The 19,160-nt window shown below is 46.1% G+C and overlaps 1 protein-coding gene across 1 annotated transcript; it reads left to right on the top strand.

The window, feature by feature from the left end:
- Positions 1–13,984: 13,984 nt before the first annotated feature.
- LOC127327853 (uncharacterized) lies at positions 13,985–17,407 on the top strand. The gene is made up of 9 exons (XM_051354653.2): positions 13,985–14,344; positions 15,267–15,381; positions 15,474–15,577; positions 15,859–15,984; positions 16,090–16,210; positions 16,310–16,394; positions 16,480–16,593; positions 16,683–16,722; positions 16,973–17,407. Exons 1-9 carry the CDS (start codon positions 14,144–14,146, stop codon positions 17,123–17,125), a joined length of 1,059 nt encoding a protein of 352 aa, XP_051210613.1. The 5' UTR covers positions 13,985–14,143; the 3' UTR covers positions 17,126–17,407.
- Positions 17,408–19,160: the final 1,753 nt, after the last annotated feature.

Here is a 19,160-nt window from a genome sequence, read left to right as displayed (position 1 = left end):
CGAAGCCCTGCAGCTTTTCTTCCTCCATAACCACCACCACGCTGTCGTGCTGCTGGAACTTGGAGGAGATCTACCACAACCTCCGCTGCCCGCTGGAACGGGGAGAGGACGGGCTTCATCGACACCGTACGTGCGACCGAGTACGGAAGTGCTGCCGGATTGCAGCACCGGGACGATCGTCTACACCAACAACGAGATTAATCTCGTAGGCTTTGGAAATCTTCGAGGGTTAGTTTCACATACATCTCGTTGCTTCGATCTTCATAGATTAGATCTTGGCTTTTCCTAGATTGGATCTTGGTTTTGTTCTTGTTCACGGTAGAAAATTTTTGTTTTCTATGCAACGAACCTTTCAAGCTTGCAAGAGGACTATGCTGAAGGTGAAGATGCCGCCCAATCCGATGCTGAGAGGCCTCTAGAGGTGAAGAAGGACAGCCCTGACTCGCCATCTTGGCAGAAAAGGTACGAAAAACACAATCTCTGAATATACTGAGCTGCATCACATTACCAAAATTCAAAATATGTGATTTTAATATTACTGATTGCAATGCTGACAGTGAAGCTGCTGTGAAAAAACCATGATTTTTTGCAAACCATATATTTAAAAAGGATTAATTGCAAAACGATATGTATTTCTATATCACAATTATCTGTAGATTTGAACATTAAGCAGAGAAATGTAGATAGACTAATTTTAAAAAGTTATAGGAATAAAACCACAATTTCTGATGCTTACTGAAATGCATCACAGTGCTAGATGGCAATACATGTTTCCAAAATGCTCAGACTTGTAAACTACTGCTACAAAAAACAGGTTTTGAAAACCACAATGTAAACCGCTGATTGGTATGTAAAGAAATCACATATGGCTGTGACATTAAACTTACAAGAAGTGACATGTAAAAAAATCGATGTAAAAAAACTGTACTTGTAATCTTAAATGGCAACTCCCCCCCCCCCCCCTTGATGAGGACATCCCTACTACACCACTACCTCCATCATTAATAGATGAAGATGAACCTGCTGTGAAGCTCAAGTCCAATGAAGTTCGGATTGGACCCATTACAAGGGCTCGTGCGAAGCTACTTAAACAACAGGTGAACTTGTTTCTAAACGGTACTTTAATTGATGAGAACTTTATACTGCCTAAGTCCTATTACTTATGTATCATCAGGTATCAAGAGGAGACGAGCATCGCACGAGGAGGAGAGGAGCAGCTGGACATGAAGATGGACGTCAAGATGGACGTGAAGCTGGATATGGAGCTGGACATGAAGATATCTCATGGACGCGCGAGGGAGGAGCGGGAGGCATGCGCGAGAGGAGAAGAAGACGTCCAGGCCGGTCCAGCACCCGGTCCGACCGGCCGCCAGACCGGCCAACCCGGTCACTGACCCGGTCGACCAGGCGCCAACCGGATGCGGTTTATCGTACCGGATGAAAACCGGAAATCCTCGCAAATATCCGGTTGCCGCCCGGTTGACCGGACCCCAGACCGGCCGATCCGGTCCCTGGCCCGGTTGACCGGATTCCAGACCGGACCAGTCCGAGTCTGTCTCGACCAGATCTGTTCTGGGTCGGTTATTTTCGTACTTTTTCGACCTGAGGTCGTCCTGAACTCCTATATAAGTCACCAGGACGCCCCCCTAGCTACTTTAGACCACGTTTAAGATAAACCCTAGTTCTTAGTTGTTTGCTTATGCAAAACTATTGAATCCCTACACCATATTGCTTGATATTGTGTAGATCCTGAAAAAGTCTTGTGTGATCTGCTGTTCCATTGGGAATTAGATGGTTGCAACTTACCGCTTCGTGGTCGGCGGCTACGTGCGCAAGTGTGTGGAGTTGCGAATATCTTGCCGGGTTGAGAGCTGTTGCATTGGCGACAGGGACCAATCGAGAGATCTCGTTGCGTCATACAAGTTATCATCCACTACATCGTCGTGTTTTCTCCGCTGCCATCACCCCGTGATCATCATCACCACCGTTGCTTACTGAGAAGATCGGGCCACCCCATATCATCTTGGTATCAGATTTCCAGTTTTCCTCGGTAAGCCATCCATAATCCACCCCATAGTCGAGTTGTGAGTGTTTTCCTATCCAGAAAAAGCCATAAAAAGTTAGGGTTAGAGTTTGCCATAGCCTTAGATTGCACTACTTTCGAGTTTTAATTGCTTTTCGTAGTTGTTTTTGCGTACCTTTTTCTTCCATCTAGTATTGTTAGGGTTTGTGTTTCCGCTATCATCTAGAGTCAGTTTTTGTTGCTCCGAGTACACATATCATACAGTTTGCTTGTTCCCAACCATAGCCACAGCCTTTCGATATAAGTGACTAGGAACTTTCCCACAAGAGACTAGTTTTACCGCTCGACAGGCTGCTCGTTAGGTTTTTGGTGCTTTGTAATTTCTGTTGGCCGTGTTATCAAGGAGTTGAGTCATCAAAAAAAAAAAAGAGAAAATAGAAAAGAAGCAAAAAGAGCTACATAGCTGCGTGTTATACAAAAAGAAAAATCAAAAAGAAGAAACAAAGTGAAGTGCTAGTAGAATCAAGTGAAGGCCTGAGTTTTCTTTAACTGCACCCGTAGTTGAGCAATCTTGTGCCTGTCTCGTTGAGCTTTGCTAGTGTCTCTCTAGTGCTTTGCAACCTTTCCTATATATAGTTGTTTTGCCACATTTATCGCCTTGTGTGAGTATCATTGGTTGTCTACGGTCAGCGTTAGAGCTTGTTATTGGTGCAAATAGGTAGCCCACCTACAGCCCCACATATATCCTGCTTTGTCGTGTGATTGTTCTTATACCCTTGATATTCGCTTCGCTACATCCGTGCACTAGCCGTCAATCCAAGTTGGTAAGCAATACTAATTCACTTTGGAACGGTAAGATTTCCTTTTCTTATCAGTTGTTGAGGGAGTTGTGAGAGTACCACCATATATTTTTGATTTAGTGCACTAACCTACTAACGATGTCTGCTAGTGATCATAAAATTGTTAACCAGGAAAATAAGAGTGCTGCAGATATCATCACATGGAGGGAGTATGAGGCTCTTCGTAATGAGATGCGACGTGAATTCCGCGCTCAGGATGATGCGCTTAAGGAGACGGTCCAAGCGATCTCCCAAAAGTTGGATGCTACTCATGTGACCGTCACTACAATGCAAGATCAAATGACGGACGTACAACGCAGTCTTGCTGATTTGCGCTTAGCTGTTGAGAATTTGACCGCGCAACAACAACAAAACGATGATGATGATCTTGAACTTCAAGATGACGCACACAATGCTCGTGGTGCGCCACGTGGTAATCGTCCTCGCGGTTGGGCTCCACTTGGCCGCAATGGTCGTGGACAAGATGAGGAAGATGGATTGGGTAAGCCCAAGTTTTCTATACCCAAGTTTGAAGGAGGAGCTGATGTTGAAGAATACCTCACTTGGGAGCTCAAGATTGTGAAGTTGTGGAGCTTACATCCACATTATACTGAAGATCGGAAGGTCAAGCTTGCTTCTTCTGAATTTGATGGCTATGCTTTGCGTTGGTGGGATGCTTTTGTTCGTAATCGTGATGAGGATGGTGAGCAACCTATACGCACATGGCATGCCATGAAGGAGGCAATGACTTCTCGCTTTGTGCCTACAAATTACTTACGGAATATATATGATAAGCTGACTCTATTGAGACAAGGTGTGAAGACTGTCGATGAATACTACATGGAGATGGAGATGCTTATGCAGCGTGGCCGTGTCCGTGAGTCTCTCGAGATGACAATGCAGCGTTTTCTGAACGGTTTGAAGTATGATATCAAAGGCATTGTTCGTCACTACAACTACACCAATATGAATCAATTGTTACATCATGCAAGAGAAGCTGAATCACAGTTGGCTGACGAAGCAAAGATCAAAGGAAGAGCTACAGGAGCTGGGCGTTTCACACCAGGCGCGGCCCCATCTACGGCACCGGCGCCTTCGACGCGCTCCGCCCCTTACTCTACTACGCCTAGTAAGCCGGTCTCCAATGTGTCTAACACAAAGAAGTCCGAATCTGCTGCAAGTACGAGTGGCTCTAATGTGTCTACTGCGCGCAATCGCGATATGCTTTGTCATACATGTGGTGGCAAAGGTCACTTCAAGAGAGATTGTCCTAACCGCAAAGTTATGATTATCAATGAGGACAATGAGTATGAGACTGGAGATGATGTTGATCCTAATGCTCCAGAAGATGATGACTATGACACTGATGGTGAAGATGCATACCCGTCTGATGCTCGCACCATTGTTGTGTCGCAGCGTGCTCTTAATGTGTTGCCTAGTGCATCTACTCAGCGCTGCAATTTGTTCCAAACAAAAGCTTTAGTTGGTCCTGACAAGGCTTGCAAGGTCATTATTGATGGCGGGAGTTGCCGCAATTTAGCAAGCAAGGAGTTGTGTACCAAGCTGAAGTTGAAGTATCTACCGCACCCGCATCCATACTATATTCAGTGGTTGAGCGACAATGGTGAGATGAAGGTAAACCACATGGTGCGTGTTGAATTTGCTATTGGACCGTATAAGGATTGTATTGACTTTGATGTCGTTCCTATGACGGTGTGTCACCTATTATTGGGTCGGCCTTGGCTCTATGACCGCTTCAGGCAACACAATGGCCGTGCCAATACATATCACTTGGAGTTCAAGGGCAAGAAAATCAACTTACAGCCTATGACACCACAACAAATTGTCAATGAATCTCGTCAGAAAGTTGAAGTGAATTTGGAGGATGCTTCTTTAGATAGGCGAGAGAATTGTAATGTTGTGAGTGATATAACGAAAAGTGAGAGAGTGAATTCCTTAGTCTCATTAGCCACCAAAGAAGACATGAGAGAATTTAGTGAGGATCCTACAGCCATGCCTCTTGTGCTTTTGTACAGGGGTACGGTTTTGGTTTCTAACGACATGACCCCTCTTCCTCTTGGTGTTTCTAATATTTTGCAGGAATTTGGCGACGTGTTTCCGGATGAGGTACCTGCAGGACTTCCACCGTTGCGAGGTATTGAGCATCAAATTGACTTGATTCCCGGAGCTTCGCTACCCAATCGGGCACCATATAGAACAAATCCCGAAGAAACAAAGGAGATACAGAAGCAAGTACAAGCGCTACTCGACAAAGGTTATATCCGCATAAGCCTTAGTCCTTGTGTTGTTCCTGTTATTCTAGTTCCTAAGAAAGATGGTACCTGGCGTATGTGCGTAGATTGTAGAGCTATAAACAACATTACTATTCGATATCGTCACCCTATTCCCCGTTTAGAGGATATGCTAGATGAATTGAGTGGTGCTGCTGTGTTCTCTAAAATTGATTTGCGTAGTGGTTATCATCAAATTAGGATGAAAGAAGGGGATGAGTGGAAAACAACCTTTAAAACAAAATTTGGTTTATATGAGTGGTTAGTAATGCCTTTTGGTTTAACTAATGCACCTAGCACTTTCATGAGACTGATGAACCATGTTTTGCGTGATTTTATTGGCAAGTTTGTGGTTGTGTACTTTGATGACATATTAATCTACAGCCGCAATGAATCTGATCATATTATGCATATTCGACATGTTTTGCAAGTGTTGCGTGATAATAAACTCTATGGTAATCTTGAGAAGTGCACATTTTGCAAAGATAAGGTCATATTTCTAGGTTACGTTGTCTCTAAGCATGGAGTAGAAGTAGATGTGTCTAAGATTGAAGCTATTCAAAATTGGCCTACTCCCATGAATGTGAGTCAAGTAAGAAGTTTTCATGGTCTGGCTGGGTTTTATAGAAGATTTGTGCCCAACTTTAGTACTATTGCTGCACCTTTGAATGACTTGACTAAAAAGGGTGTTGCTTTTGAGTGGGGCGTCGCCCAAGATCATGCTTTTGATGAACTAAAGAGATTGTTAACTTCTGCACCGTTACTTGCACTTCCTGATTTCAATAAGCAATTTGAGATTGCATGTGATGCTAGTGGTATTGGAATTGGTGGTGTGTTGATGCAAGAGGGTCGCCCAATTGCATATTTTTCTGAAAAACTTTCTGGTGCTAAGTTGAACTATCCTATCTATGATAAAGAATTGTATGCTTTAATTAGAGTTCTTGAGGTTTGGCAACATTATTTGTGGCCAAAAGAATTTATCATACATTCTGATCATGAAGCTTTGAAATATCTGAAAGCCCAATCTACTTTGCATAAGCGTCTTGCTAAGTGGGTTGAGTTCATTGAGTCTTTTCCATACATTATTAAGCATCCGAAGGGAAAAGATAATATTGTTGCTGATGCTCTATCTAGGAAGAATATGCTATTAACTCAACTTGATGTTAAAATTCCTGGATTAGAAGTACTATGTGATTTGTATGCTACTGATCATGATTTTGCGGAACCATATCGCTTATGTGCTCTTGGTAAAGCATGGGAAAAATATCACATACATGATGGGTTCTTGTTTAGAGCTAACAAATTATGTGTTCCAGAATCGTCTGTGCGTTTGCTCTTATTGCAGGAATCACATGCTGGAGGTTTGATGGGTCACTTTGGGCGTGAGAAGACGCTACTCATGCTAGATGACCACTTTTATTGGCCAAAGATGAGGCGTGACGTGGACAGGTATGTGAAGAGGTGCATTACTTGCAACAAGTCCAAGTCCAAGCTGAAGCCTCACGGTTTGTATACTCCGTTACCGGCCCCTACTACACCTTGGGAAGATATTAGTATGGATTTTGTGTTGGGTTTGCCGCGTACTAAAAGAGGCCATGATTCTATATTTGTGGTAGTGGACAGATTTTCTAAGATGTCACACTTTATTGCCTGCCACAAAAGCGACGATGCGTCGCATATTGCTAACCTGTTTTTCAGGGAGGTTGTGCGACTACATGGAGTCCCGAAGACTATTGTTTCTGATCGTGACGTGAAGTTTATGAGCTACTTCTGGAAGACGCTGTGGAGGAAGCTGGGGACAAAGCTGCTGTTCAGCACTACTTGTCATCCTCAAACTGATGGTCAAACTGAAGTGGTGAATAGAACATTGTCACAACTGTTGAGATCCATGATCAAGAAGAACCTGAAGGAGTGGGAAGAGTGTTTGCCACATGTGGAGTTTGCTTACAACAGGGCGGTACACTCTACCACGGAGCTGTGTCCTTTTGAGGTGGTGTATGGTTTTAAACCCATTACTCCACTTGATTTGTTGCCTTTGCCCATACACGAGAGAGTTAATATGGAGGCATCCAAGAGGGCAGATTTTGTGCGTAAGATTCATGTGAAGACTAAAGAGTTGATAGAGAAGAAAGGCAAGAGCAATGCTGCAAGGATGAACAAGAAGCGCAAAGAGATGTTGTTCAAGCCTGGTGATATGGTCTGGGTACATTTTCGCAAGGATAGGTTCCCGAAGCTGCGGAAGTCTAAGTTGAAGCCTCGTGGTGCTGGTCCTTACAAAGTGCTTGCTAAGATCAATGATAATGCATACTCGATAGATCTTCCAGTTGATGAGTTTGGTGTCAGTAATTCTTTCAATGTTGCTGATTTGACACCATATGACGGAGAAGACCTTGGAGCGTCGAGGTCGACGCCTTTTGAAGGGGGGGGGGGAGATGATGAGGACATCCCTACTACACCACTACCTCCGTCATTAATAGATGAAGATGAACCTGCTGTGAAGCTCAAGTCCAATGAAGTTCGGATTGGACCCATTACAAGGGCTCGTGCGAAGCTACTTAAACAACAGGTGAACTTGTTTCTAAACGGTACTTTAATTGATGAGAACTTTATACTGCCTAAGTCCTATTACTTATGTATCATCAGGTATCAAGAGGAGACGAGCATCGCACGAGGAGGAGAGGAGCAGCTGGACATGAAGATGGACGTCAAGATGGACGTGAAGCTGGATATGGAGCTGGACATGAAGATATCTCATGGACGCGCGAGGGAGGAGCGGGAGGCATGCGCGAGAGGAGAAGAAGACGTCCAGGCCGGTCCAGCACCCGGTCCGACCGGCCGCCAGACCGGCCAACCCGGTCACTGACCCGGTCGACCGGGCGCCAACCGGATGCGGTTTATCGTACCGGATGAAAACCGGAAATCCTCGCAAATATCCGGTTGCCGCCCGGTTGACCGGACCCCAGACCGGCCAACCCGGTTGCCGCCCGGTTGACCGGACCCCAGACCGGCCGATCCGGTCCCTGGCCCGGTTGACCGGATTCCGCATCGACCGATCCGAGTCTGTCTCGACCAGATCTGTTCTGGGTCGGTTATTTTCGTACTTTTTCGACCTGAGGTCGTCCTGAACTCCTATATAAGTCACCAGGACGCCCCCCTAGCTGCTTTAGACCACGTTTAAGATAAACCTTAGTTCTTAGTTGTTTGCTTATGCAAAACTATTGAATCCGTACACCATATTGCTTGATATTGTGTAGATCCTGAAAAAGTCTTGTGTGATCTGCTGTTCCATTGGGAATTAGACGGTTGCAACTTACCGCTTCGTGGTCGGCGGCTACGTGCGCAAGTGTAAGGAGTTGCGAATATCTTGCCGGGTTGAGAGCTGTTGCATTGGCGACATGGACCAATCGAGAGATCTCGTTGCGTCATACAAGTTATCATCCACTACATCGTCGTGTTTTCTCCGCTGCCATCACCCCGTGATCATCATCACCACCGTTGCTTACTGAGAAGATCGGGCCACCCCATATCACCCCTGCGCGGATGTGAACATGGGGACATGCCGGCGCTCAGACGTGCACCCCATACACTCCCCCAAAATATAATTTTGATATAAATAAGTTGATATAGTTGATTAACCACACAACTTAAACAAGTTTGAAAAGCAATATTTGCCTCTAGAACAAACCACAGAACTTATTTGAATCCACATAAACCCTAAACAATACTATTTTTTCTTCTTGGACGGCCCTGCTGCGTCATCGTCGAGACGATGCTTCTTGCTCGTCACCTCTCGAGACGAGCTCTTCGCGTCCGACGAGGGCGACGAGCTTGTGTCCCCCTCCGACACATCGTCGTCGATGGATGCCGCCTTCGCCTTCGGCACCGCTCGGGCTTTCGCCTTCTTCTTCTTCTTCTTCTTCTTCTTTGCCGCCTTCCCTGCCGCCTCCTCCGCCTCCAGCCGTGCCCACATAGCTTCTTCCCCCTCCTCCTCCTCCTCCTCCTCCTCCTCCTCGCCCTCCTCCTCATGGCCACCGGCGATTTCCTCGCCCTCCTCCTGGTCGTCGGCGATGGCGTCGCTCGGTGGGAAGCTTGAGCTGCTGGGCATTTGAGCCATGTCCCACCGATGCCGCCATCCGCCTGGCTTGCCCTCGCTGTTGGTGTCGGACGGAAACGAAAGGTTGCTCATAGCGCCGGTATGTCGTTGATGGTACAGATGATGGCGGTGGCCGGTGGGAGATGGCCGGCACGGGTGGTGCGTACGGCTTTATATATCGAGGCGGCCAGTAGCCGAGAAGGCGCCACGGAAATCGAAGAGGCCGGCGGTTGCTCTTCCGTGGCGGTTGGGAAGGCACCTCGATCATCGCGGTTGCCATTGCTGCTCTTCAGCGGCTGTGGGGAAGGCGCCTCGATCGTCGCGGTTTCCATTACGGCGGGTGTTCTTCCGCGGCGGTCGCGTCTCGCCGACAGGGCTGGCCCCGGCGTTGTTTCGGCCATCCGTCACCCCCCGCTAGCCCCCGTTTGGATTGGTTCGACCTGGGAGCACCAGATAACTTGTTGGGCCGCGTCGGCGGAAAAACAAATATGGGGGTATCGGCTAGACGTCATTTTTTTCCGCCGGCACCCTCATACGGCTATTGGAGGCCTTTAGGGCCCGAGTGGAGATGCTCTAACAGTGGAATTTTAACATAGTACTGTAAGCTAACCATGACGAGAATTTTGAACGAACATATATAAGATGAAAGTTTGTTTAATATTTTTAAGCATAAACATGTGAATGTGTGTACAGCAAATGTTTGCAGATTTTAGAACGAAACACAGAACCAACTCATGGTAATCAGGTTTTTGCTTATTTTGTTTTTTTCCACGAAAATGAAAGATACATGCTGCTTACTATAGTAAAAATCTTAAAGATACAGTTCCTTCTTAATACTTAATGGTATTAATAAAAGTAGTTGACGTTTCGTACTATCACCAATTGCTTCGATTTAATGTACTTGATGGTATTAATAAAAGTAGTTGACGTTTTGTTTTTTTCCACGAAAATGAAAGATCGGTGGAGTATGCAGCAATTAGAACAATGTTTTTCAGTGTGAAGGGAGTGGAGTGGCCAAGACGCGTGTTGCAAAATTATATCCCTGCAACGGCATACCTACCCCTCCTGACACTATCTATGCCTACAATAAATGCTGTGCGTTGCAAAATTGGAGACTGTCGGCAGAGTTTTTTTTTCGAAAATTCCACCAATCTATTAATAATTATCAACAGTAGTACAAAGATAACTAAAAGTAACAAAAATTACAAATAGGTCATTGAACCACCTAGCGACGACTACAGACACTAACACGAGCCGAATGCGCGCCGCCGTCCTCGTCCCTCCATCACCGGAGCCTGGCAAAGCTTGTCGTAGTAGAGCTTGTTGTAGTATATAGACGGGAAGTCGTCGTGCTAAGGCCTCTAAGGACCAGCGCACCAGAGCAGCAACCATCGCCAATAATGACAACCGTAGATCGGAAGAGACTGACTTGAAACCACACAATCGAACACGAAAGACGACCGGATCACGGGAGATCCGCCGGACACATAACTCCACGCGCCCTCCGCCGGCGCTAGATGCACCACCGGAGCGAGGATAGGACGAGAAGGACCTTATTCTGACTTCAGAAAGTAGCTGCCGCCTTACCATTCCGAAAAAGAAACTGAAAACAAACTAAACGAAGAACTGAAACCTTCCCGCCGGCGAGAGGCCGCGGTCCGCCACACCTCCAAGGCCCAAAAGCCATCGGAGGCGGAGCGGACCGGCAGCGTCGCCGGCGAGAGGGACGAAACCCTAGATGGGTTTTAGAGCCGCCTCCCGGTCGCCTTGCTGTCTTGCTGTTTCCCCGTCGGCAGAGTTGCAGGTGCTACCTCATTAAATGCACAGGGCAGGAAAATACATCACTGTTGCTCATATACGTGTTCTATACATTAAAGAATCTGTCTCTGTACTGGAAGGATACGGTCAAATGGATGGCTAGATTGACAGAACGAACGGCTGAGACTAGCACCAGCTGGCGGGTTCACTGAAGCTCATGTGCCATTAGCACTTTTCGTTTGGCTCTGTGCTAACTACAGATTTGCTTCGTTTCAGGTGGTGCTCCACTCAGCTCCAGATTGCGATCGGTGAAAGTGGTGCAGGCTTCGCTTCCTTGCATCCAAGTTTGCTTGGAACTTTACCCTTTTTTTCCAGCAATCTCGTAGTATTCTCGAAAAAAAACTACATATGGTAGTATATCATTAATACAGCCTGTAGTTGTCACCTAGTACCATAAAGTTTTCTTGATGGGCGATGCTACGTGGTTGCTGCGCTACCATGAACTCTTATCTTCTGAATCACAGGTTTTGGGCTAGCTACTATTGATACCTTTTGGGGAAAGTGGCGCAGACTTGGCTTCCATGGCATCCAAGTTTGCTCTACATACAGTTCCACTTTTTTCGTGGTTTCCGCATATACCAATTGATTTCATACCAATCCCCTGGAATCTCCATATGGTAAACTTGTTGGCTCAATCTGCAACTGGCACTTGCTAACATTTAACCGCACGGAATATCCATTAAATTAGTGTACTAGTAACACTTTTTTCGTGAAAGCGGCACCACAACCACTCGTCATCCAAGTTTGATCAGGAATTGTGCCACCACTTCCTCGAAAAGTGGAGAAGAAGAAAGCCTCTTTGCTGGAAAGGAGGTACTACTAGAAAGCAAATGCCGGTGCATGTGCTGTGCATCGTTCCTTGTGGACTACCAGTGCTCAGGTCGGCGTGTGATCTTCATAGTTCAGATCGTGTCCTGTGTGGCTTCGTTTGTTAATTCCGTTCCAGCCTCCGCATTGGCCGCCGGTGAGACTCCACGCTCACGCGGGCTGCCGAAGACCGGTCGGCGTCGCCGGCAGGAGAGTGGGGTCGTCGCAGGTGGCATCTGTCTGGGGAAAGCGATGAGTTCCACCAGTTTTATTTTCTTTGAACACATGGTGGAGCACTTGTTTACCTGGGCTGGGGAAAGAGGTGACGATCGAGACATGTACCAGCCATCCCGTCCCGGTGTGAAGGAATTGAAGCTGCGCAAGTTTCGCAACCGTGCTAGACGGGGCAACTGGCACAGGCAGGAAGCAACCACTTCACTCGTGTATACTTCTATATGTAACATAGCCATTTTCTAATTCGTTCCTCGCAATTCCCAGTCCTGATGTTCTTTTAGAGTGAAATTCTACTTTTTGCTGCTGTCTACGGCTACCACTACTGCTCGTCCTCTTGATTTTTTTCACTTATAGTAATGACATTTAATTGCAAAAACATGAAGAAAAAAAGAGAGTGTGATTTTTTTTAAAAATCAGGTTTTTAAAATTATTCATTTGGATTAATTAGTGTTTAAAAAATCACCCAGATCAAAACAATGTATGTTGATAGATTTATACAAGGTGTTATGAGAGGTCAAAAAATATATAGTATTCATGTATTCCGAGAAAAAACAAAAGAGAAAAAATAAAGAAATGAAAGCCAATCATCAATGTAGCAAAAACATTTGGCATGTAGCAATTTTTTCCGAGTATGTAGCATTGGTGTGCAACATTTTTCATAGTTTGTAGAAGTCGTGAAAAATCTTCACAATCCAGTCTGAATGTAACGTTTTTGTGTACATGGAATTTTCAAAAATGTTACATTGTCTTACGTAAAACATTTTTCTGTGATCCGTAAAACCTTGTTACATGTAGCAGAACACTCGAGGATGTCCGTTTAGGCAAAAAATACCGTACGTAAGAAATCGCAAAAACAAAATGCAGTAAAATGTAAGAACCATGTCCCAGTCTCCAACATAAAACCCAACACATCCAACATTTCTACCTCCAACATAAAACCCAACACATCCTACATTTCTGCCGTGTAGCATTCACACAAAAATCATCGTAGCACTTTGTTGTCAGTACTTATACAACAAAAATGATGCTCACATGTATCAAATCGCAACATCGTATGTAACATCAACGAAATCACAAACCTCCACCATCAGGATCTCGTCGTCCCGAAACTCGCCGACGAAAAATCGAACCCGCTGAAGCCTCGTTCTAGAGAGCCTTGACCCATCGCCTTATGTCCCCTACCTTCCTTTAGAGGAGCACACAAAAATCTCGGGATCGGAGCTCCCTTCATGTCATCCATGGGATGGCGCCTATCTTTTACTTGCTGTCGACCAATTTGAATCGCCAAAGTACCACCAGCACAAGATCAGTCCATGGAACCACCTTATTTTGGCAACTTACTCCCAGGGAAGGAGGGCGCCTATCCTAACCGTCGCATGTTTTTATTCATCCAGCCAACGCAGATCGGAGTGCCGCGAGTTTCCGCAGAGCATGGGACGAAGCTTAGCTCTACACAAGAGGGTCACGGTTGTCATCTATAAGATGGTTCAGCGATGGCGGGTGGTGGTTGGTAGGAGTTGGAAGGGGAGATACGCACTGGGCCGAACAAAAAACATGGGAAGGAGAGTAAAAGCCCGGCCCGATCCTTCCCTAAATTACGCAAAGTGTAAGCCTGAGCCCCGCATGACGTTTGGGCTCGAATTTGAGGCCCAAGTGCGGCCCAAAGTGCAAGCCCGACCTAGCCCGGCTTGGGATTTTTGAGCCGGGTTGGGTCGGGCTGCCCATGCCCAGCTGTACGTCACGCGGATCGCGTCGCGTGAACATAAATTGCTGGGCCTCCATTAAATACCTGCACGACGCCCGCGGCCCGGAGGCCCAACAAGGCGGATTCCCCTGGCCCACTGATCAGGACGACAAGGCAGGCAGGACTCAGGAGAGAAGGGGAAAGCGCAGCGGCAGCGACCAGCGAGTCTTCCGATGCGGCGGTCGCACCAAATCTCCATCTCCTCCTCCTACTAAAATTCCCAACCACCACTCGCCGTCGCCGTCGCCGTCGCCGTCGCCAGCCCGCAACCACCACCCCGACGCCACCGCCGCGATGGGAGGCGGCGACGCGAGCGGCGCGGGCGCGCAGGCGGAGGACACGCAGGAGCAGAAGCGGGCGGCGGCGGCGGCCTACGACTACGAGGGCGACGCGCGCTGGGCCGACTACTGGTCCAACGTCCTCGTGCCGCCCCACCTCGCCGCCAAGCCCGAGGTCGTCGCCCACTTCCGGCGCAAGTTCTACCAGCGCTTCGTCGTGAGTAGACCCGCTCCTCCCCGCTCCGCCCGCCCGCTGCTGCTGCTGCTCAATTGCTCACCCGAATCGGCCGTCCCCCGCCTCCTCCTGCCTAGGATCCGGTAGCGGTAGCGGAATTGAGTGGCTCCCGCTGCTGCTGCTTGCTAGCGCTAGCTGAAACTGGATAGAGTCAGTCAGGTGCTGTCGTTTGGTGCTAGAACCCGTTGATGCTCTCCCTGCTACCGCGTATTGAGCTCCAGCTCCTTGGAGCTTGTATTACTTCGTTACTATGAAAGGCGACTGGCTCAATCCATCCAAACAAACCATCTAAAAGGTTTAGATAGAAACATATTTGACCTGCAACTGTGGGAAAAGGAGTGGGTCGTTCCAGTCGCTCCTGCTTTGCTTGCTCCGCTGCTTAATTGCTCCATGAATTGAGTGCCCTCCGCGCCGTAAGCTAGGATGCGATGCGGTGCTTAAGTCTGTCGGTGCTGGGCCGTTGGCATTCAGTTGATGCCTTCATCATGGCTGGCAGCAGAGTGACTATATCGGCTACTGGAGTGTTCTGTGAAACTCACTTTCCTGCTGATCGTAGTAGCAGAACTGGAGTACTTCCCGTGGGGACCAGACTGTAGTAGTTAATACTCAATACCAATCTACTGGCGTTCCTTGTTTTGGAAGTGGGTAGCGTTTTCAGCTGCTACGTGCTAGCTGATTAGCTAGATGGCAGCACTGTCACTTGCTGCTAGAGCCCTCTGGTGGTAGAAGCATCTTCTTTTCCTGCCACTCTGTGGGGAGAGGAATTTGTATTCTGTATGTAATGATAAATGCTAGTTTGCCACTTAGAACTTGGTCATTTCTGAATCAGCCCTATTAGTCATCTTGCAAAATGCAAATCATGATGTTTTCTAAAACTCTTTGGGTTGCTTTCTTGACTTGGTAGGATCGTGATTTGGTGGTCGAGCCGATGTCATCCACTGGTTCCACTCAGCCGAGCAGGCCAGACGTGAGGTCTTCACCATCAGCATCCAGTGAGGGTGTTAGGGCTCGCAGTACAGGTAAACTATGCTGCGCTTTAACTAGCCATAAGCTTTACCAGCTTCGTGGACTGTGTCTGACTGCTGAGTTCATACCATGTATGCATGTGTAGGTTCTAGTTCCAGGTCGGCTGCCCCACCACCACCACAGGCAAATGCGGCTGCAAATCCATTGCGTTTTGATGCACGGACTATACTTTTTTCCATAAATGCCTGGGTAAGGAAAAAAACCACCTTCTTCTGCATTACATCAATGCATAATTGTGCTATATTCTCTGAAAGGAGTAGGTCTATTGGTTCCACTTGCTCCTATAATCACAATGAACCTTGTGGATAACCTGACAGGGCACAGAATTTTCCTTATCTATAACTTCGTTCTGAAGATCACAGTGGTTTCTCTTAGAAGACTTGCTCATGTTACCCTTGTTCTGACCATCATCTCTAGCTTGTTAGTACTTTCTAATGTATACATGACATATTCAAACTTCTTTATCTCAGGTACTGGTTGTTGCTGGTCTAGGAATGCTTCCGATTTTGCCAAAACATCTTGCAGACAGAGCTTGCAAGCTTTCTTTGCTGGGAACAGTCTTATCCTCAGGATATTCTTTATACAGTACCTATGGGGTAAATATCTGCCTACCTAAACCTTGAATGGTTCATCTTACTTTGGTTGTGTTTCTTGCTCTGATGGCCCTGTTGACTGAATTCTCCTTTTTAATCTGCATGAAGAAACCAAGCGCGTTGAACATGCCTGCAATTCAGGGTTGGTTGCAGTCGGTACTTGGAGCCAAGGACTTTATCCATTTGATGTTCTCTTTGTTGCTCGTCACGTCTCAGCTGCATTTAAAGAGTGAGATACACTTTTTTTTGTCTTGCATGTTCATGATTATGATATCCGTGTGCTGCTTCTACATATGTTTACAAGTTTTGATCTTCCTTTTTTTCGCAGTTTCTGCACTACCTGTGTTCTGCTGGGCACTTGATCATGTTGCCAGATTCCTAAGGCGTAATTTTACCCACTCATCTTTCTATAGGTAATTGAATAATCTCTTAATTCCTATGGCGCAACCAGTCTCCGCTGCCTTGTGGTTAATATTTCCTTTCTATTATCTTCTTAAGGGGATACTTGGAAGAGCCTTGTCTTTGGGTGGAGACAAATAACACCACAGTCAGCCTACTAAGCTCAAATGCTGAACTTGCACTGGGGTTCCTTCTGATTATATCATTGTTCTCGTATGTTGCTCCAACTTCCCCCAGAATTATAAAGACTTTATTTCATCTGGGTAGTCACATCTTATGAGTTACACTTTGTTACCTTGCAGGTGGCGACGCAACATAATTCAGACATTCATGTACTGGAATGTAAGTATTTTCTGCACATGTGGTCTTATTTATTTTCACCCAATGCTTTCATGCATTCACTCCATAGCTGGGTAACGTGAGGCACAGTTTGATGTTTTGCTGCACGCTATGATGATCATAATTTAGTGTACACTAACAAGCAACAGCCATCAATGTCTGCCTAGCACTTCCTTCAACAGTTGCAACTGTGTTGTGGTAATAATTGCTGCTACTTACTGGTTGTTTCCTGGCTTGCTTGCCCGTTATTCAGGTGTTGAAGATGATGTACCGCGCGCCTGCAACATCAAGCTATCACCAGAGCGCGTGGGCGAAAATCGGGCGGACCGTCAACCCGTACATCCACCGCTACGCTCCGTTCCTCGAGACACCCATCTCCGCGGTCCAACGCTGGTGGCTCAGGTAGTGAGACCGAAAGAAATCTGCATCCCAGTGGCAGAAAAAAAAATATTACTAGCACTGACCGCCCCAAGTGGACAGTGGTTTTAAAACTCTATGCTCGAAATTCAGAACTCGAATCATAGCACCCAGCTTCTTCTGTGATGCGGTTGTGCGATGTAATTTTCACGGTTCGACTGGTAGGCTGAACAAGAGATGATCTTTCTACTTTAGCTGTGGATCTTCGTACCTCTGTGGTAATTAGCTTTGGACCCTCGAGTACCTTGAATCACAATGCTGTCATGCTGAAGTCCCTGGCCTTGCTTGATTTGGGTCTCCGCGCTCTGGCTCTGCGACTTCACATTATCTAATCATTTAGTTTCTTGTGTATGGTATAGTGTGTACTGAGTTATGGTGCAATATCCCACAGCTTGAAACATCGGCAGAATTTTTCCACTGTTTATTCATGAATGATATGCCGAAGGTAATGGTTTTGTGCTACAACAAATAGTACATACTAATTATGTGGTGTTTTCAGAAAACTTGTGACCATGTGCTATAATTTCCATCCTATTGTTTTTTAATTTTTAGTTTACACTACAAATTATCTACTTCCTTGGTACCAAAAAACGATGTAATAGATTTGTCTAAATTTGGACAAATCTGTGACATCTTTTTCGGGACGGTGGGAGTATGACTTTTCACTTCAAGCGTACACTATTATTATTTATATATTGCTTACACAGCAAGATTGCTTGCTTCCAAATGCACAGGCCAAAAGTGTACTAGCTGGGCTGGATGAGGAAGCAGGTCTAGCAGATAAATGAGCTGCTGAATTCGCCCCTCTTTTTACATGAATTAAACTGAAAGCAGAAAATCTCCTACTAAGCTCAATAACTTGGAGAATGATACGAATGCTAGCCATATTTTCTTCTCTTGATTCCCTCAGCTTCACCAGAACTTGTGCTGTGATGTCTTAGCAAAACAAGCTCAACGCGTGATGTCTTAGCAAAACAAGCTCAACGCAACAAGAGAGAACAGATACGACACCTATGGAGGTCACCACCACCACATCCGCCGGACCCAAGATTTGCCAAAAATTTTCATCAGAATATTTATCAAATTTGCATCAAAATAGGTTGCTTCTCCACTGGTGAGGGTGTGCCTTCAACAAGGCCATTGCCAGACACAACCATCAAAATAAGCGTGCAAGTGGGGGCGACTGCATAGGAGAAGGGTGAAAACCCAAGGTCTGACCTTAGTTGGTTGTGCCTGGCCTTGTTAAAAACATTGTTTTGAGAGCGAGGATTTTTTTTCAGGGTGAAAATCTAAGATCTATGATCGGGCGATGACGGTGTGTGTGTGTGCACTGTTCTCTTCTTGAAAGCATCGCTTTTGAAGAAGCTGGACTTCAGGTGCTGTCTTGGTGGTGTTAGTACTGCTGTTTCAAGGACTGAATCACTGTAGCGGGATTTTTCTTTTTTGTAATTCTTCTTTCTTTTTTGGCTGTGCATCCGTAGTGCCGCTAGGGTAATACGTTGTTGTAGAGGCTGGGTGTAATTGGTATCTTCGCGATATTAATATATACTCTTTATCGAAAAAATGACCACATCCCCCTCCAATCTCCTGCGTTGCTCCTGCAGCGATGAGCCGATGACCTCGGAAAGTCCAAGCAACAGTGTCAGGTTATGACATGAACCGAAGTTTTGTCCAGATTATGCATTTTGCTGCCATTGTGAGGATAGTGCGTGCAACAGCTCCAAGTTCAGAGCTTCATGAATATCAGTGCAGCACTGACTGATGTTGTTTCTAAAATCTGCCAGCAACTTCAGAGTTGCAAATACTTCAACACAACTAAAAAAGTTCACAACGCAGTTGTTCTCGTAAACTCCAGTTTATTACTTTTACCTCTAACCTAGTTATATCTCAGTTTGCAACAGAACATGCAATATTTGATGCCGGGAGAGTAACTCTTGTATTTTGTACCTTGTAACCTATTTGCGGTTCTGTAAACTTGCTAAACTTCTCCTTAATTAATAGATTGGAGCAAAGCTTTTGCCCCC

The sequence above is a fragment of the Lolium perenne genome, chromosome 1 (assembly GCF_019359855.2).
Source record: "Lolium perenne isolate Kyuss_39 chromosome 1, Kyuss_2.0, whole genome shotgun sequence".
NCBI classification, from domain to species: Eukaryota; Viridiplantae; Streptophyta; class Magnoliopsida; order Poales; family Poaceae; genus Lolium; species Lolium perenne.
Note: the sequence above shows the minus strand (reverse complement) of the source record. Positions and strands in the feature narration are given on the sequence as shown.